This window comes from Eimeria tenella, genomic scaffold, assembly GCF_000499545.2.
Source record: "Eimeria tenella Houghton genomic scaffold, Eth_scaff4281, whole genome shotgun sequence".
NCBI lineage: Eukaryota > Apicomplexa > Conoidasida > Eucoccidiorida > Eimeriidae > Eimeria > Eimeria tenella.
In genome coordinates this window covers 1-2,675 of record NW_013545198.1, presented here as the reverse complement: position 1 = coordinate 2,675, position 2,675 = coordinate 1, and the positions used below count along the sequence as shown (strand labels likewise).

At 56.7% G+C, this 2,675-nt stretch overlaps 1 protein-coding gene across 1 annotated transcript; it reads right to left on the bottom strand.

Annotated features, from left to right (window-relative positions):
• Nucleotides 1–346: 346 nt before the first annotated feature.
• On the bottom strand, nt 347–2,454 carry ETH_00036350 (serine/threonine protein phosphatase domain-containing protein, putative; the record flags this gene model as incomplete). The annotated part of the gene is made up of 4 exons (XM_013379988.1): nt 347–495; nt 766–1,039; nt 1,405–1,599; nt 1,831–2,454. Coding segments are annotated over 4 exons (1,242 nt in total), but the record flags the coding sequence as incomplete, so codon positions are not given.
• Between the last annotated feature and the right edge of the window lie 221 nt (nt 2,455–2,675).

The following is a 2,675-nucleotide window of genomic DNA, read 5'->3' as shown; positions in this document are numbered from 1 at the left end:
CTTGCCCGGGCTTGCTGGCAGCAACAAGGCGGCAGCAGCGCGGCAACAGACCCGGCAGAAGCCACAGCAGCAGCAGAGCGAGCAGTGGAGCAACAGACCAGCCATTAAGAGACTTAAATACCCAGCAGCAAAAGAAACAACAGCAAGCAGCAAAAACAACCACCAAGGCCACGAGGCGACGGCGCAGCAGCAAGTAAAGACAGGCTGCGGAACTGCGGCATGGACTTGTGAGGGGTTTGAAGCTGCTGCTGCGCAGCGCAGCAGCGTAGCAGCGCAACAGCGACAGCGGCTGGGCGGCGGCTGAGGTGTACGTACACCCGAAGCGGGGAGGCAGACAGACAGTTAGTTACCTGACTGTGTTGCAGCCTCGGCTGGACTTGACACTTTCTGTCTTTTCTCCCTCGCCTTCTTCCGGGCTAACGGGGTCGCTCCAGAGACAGTCAATAATTCGACAGGCCCTCATCACGGTGTCGTCGTTGTCCTTTTGGCTGCGGTCTGCACGCAGAAGGCCCGACGCTAGAGTGTCTTGCAGCTGCAGCTGCAGCAGCAGCCGCGGCAGATGCAGGTGGTCACAGCAGCAAAGAGATACGCAGGGGCAGCGGCGGCACCAGCAACAGCCTGTGCTGCGCCGGAAGAAGAGAACCAGCAAATGGAGATGCGGCGCAGGCACCAGCAGCCCCAGTAGTAGCAGGAATAGAAGCAGGACAGCTGGACACAGCAGCCGAGCAGCAGAAGCAGAACCAGCAGGAGCATCAAAGCCCTCACCGACGTGCTGCGGCACCGTAATGGGCTTCTGGAGCTCTTTGAGCTGCTGCAAAGAAGTTATGCTGTCCCCTATGCCGCCGTGAATGAAAAAGAGCCCATCTGCCCTGGCTACAGCAGCAAGAGGCAAGAACTCAAACAAGCTGTTGGCTCTTTTCCATAGAGCCTCTCCTTCTGTGCCCCCCAGCTTGCTGACGCACTCCGCGTAAAACCCGTAAATGTAATTCATTGGGCGGTCTTCGTGGTTTCCTCGCAGCAGCCACACCTTGTCCGGGAACTGCAGCCAGCGCGCCCGCAGACAGCAGCAGACAGCTAGCCACGCAGCTAGCTAGCACGCTAGGTGGGCAGCTTGCTAGCGTGCGAGCTAGATGGATGACAACAGAACTCGCTAGCGAGCTAGCTGCACGAGAAGGCAGCTAGCCACCAAGCGCCTGGGGGAGCTGGTAGTGCAGACGGCTGGCTACCCATCAATACGGGAAGTTGCGCCTAGCTGGTGAGAAGCGCAGCGTGCTAGCTAGCCACACGCCCAGCCAGTATCTAGCTAGGTAGCAAGCTAGGTAGCTAGCTACGTGACTAGCTATGTAGCTAGCTAGGTGGCTAGCTAGTTAGTTAGGTAGCCAGGTGCGGGCAGGGCGCACTTACAAGTACTTTGAAGGAGAGTAACAGCAGCAGCACCTCGCAGCTGAAAATGCCGCGGTCCACAAAGTCCCCCAAAAATAACAGAGAACACCCGAGGCCCGAAATCAAATCTTCAGGCCAGCCGAAGGAACCGAAAAAATCCAACAAGTCCACGAGCTGGCCGTGCAGATCGCCGTACACCCGAAGCGGGAGCTCCAGCTGCAGCAGGAGCAGCAGCAGCGAAGGCAGCACCACCAGAATAAGGAGTCAGCAACCTAGAAGCCGTTTGTGGAAAGCTCCCGAGGTCGGGGACATAACCTGCTGCTGCTGCTGCTACAACTACTCAAAAGAAATAATTGACTCACGATCAGCGTAAGCCCTACAACCCTAGAAGTTTTGGAACTGGAAACTCCAAGCCCTACTTCTGAAACCCCTAGCCCCTCAGTTTACCTCAAGCAGCGAGTTTTCTGCTGCCACAAGAGAGGCGGTGGCATCGCAGAGCTTCAGGGCCTCTTCTGCTGTCGCGAAGTTGCAACAGGTCTGCTGTGGCTGCTGCTGGTTCTGCTGCTGTTGCTTAGCGCCGTTGTAGTGCAGCAGCAAGGCCTCCATCTCTGCTGGTGACCTTTTTGCCGCAAGAGATCTAGCCTTTAAGATGATGTTTGTAGCTATCCTTCTGCCGTCAGCCAACAGTAAATCTTGCTGCTGTGGGTCGTGCAGCAGCAGCCCCTGTTGCTGCTGCTTCTGAGGGACTGGAATTCCAACTGCTGTTGTTGTTGCTGCTGCTGCTTGTAGTGATGCAGTAGACTGGACGTAGTCAGGCTTGAAGGGAGAAACGGAGAAAGACTCTGCAGTGGACGAGGCCGAGAGGGTGTGGGGGCCAAAGGTAAGCCACTGTTGCTGCGTTTGCTGCCGTAGCAAGTGCTGCTGCTGCTGCTGCTGCACAGCTGCAATAATATCTGTCTTGAACCGCATGAGCCTGTGAGTAGCATTTAGCACTTTGTCCCTGACGGACTCAAAGAACGCGCTGTAGCCAAAGTGGCCCCCGTGGCGCTGCAGCAGTTCCTCCGCCTCAGCCTACCCGCACAGCAGCCCAGCAGCAGCACCAGCAGCAACATATAAAACAGAGGCTTTATCCCCAGTGAAATGACATGCGGCTGAAGGAGCGGCAAAAGTGAGGAAACAAGTGCAGCAAAAGCGTGGCTGAAGGTTCAGCAGCAGCATATGCAGCAGCAGTAGAGACGATATACAGCAGCGCTGCAAGGCCAGCAGCAGCAGCAGCAGCAGCAAAAGCTGCA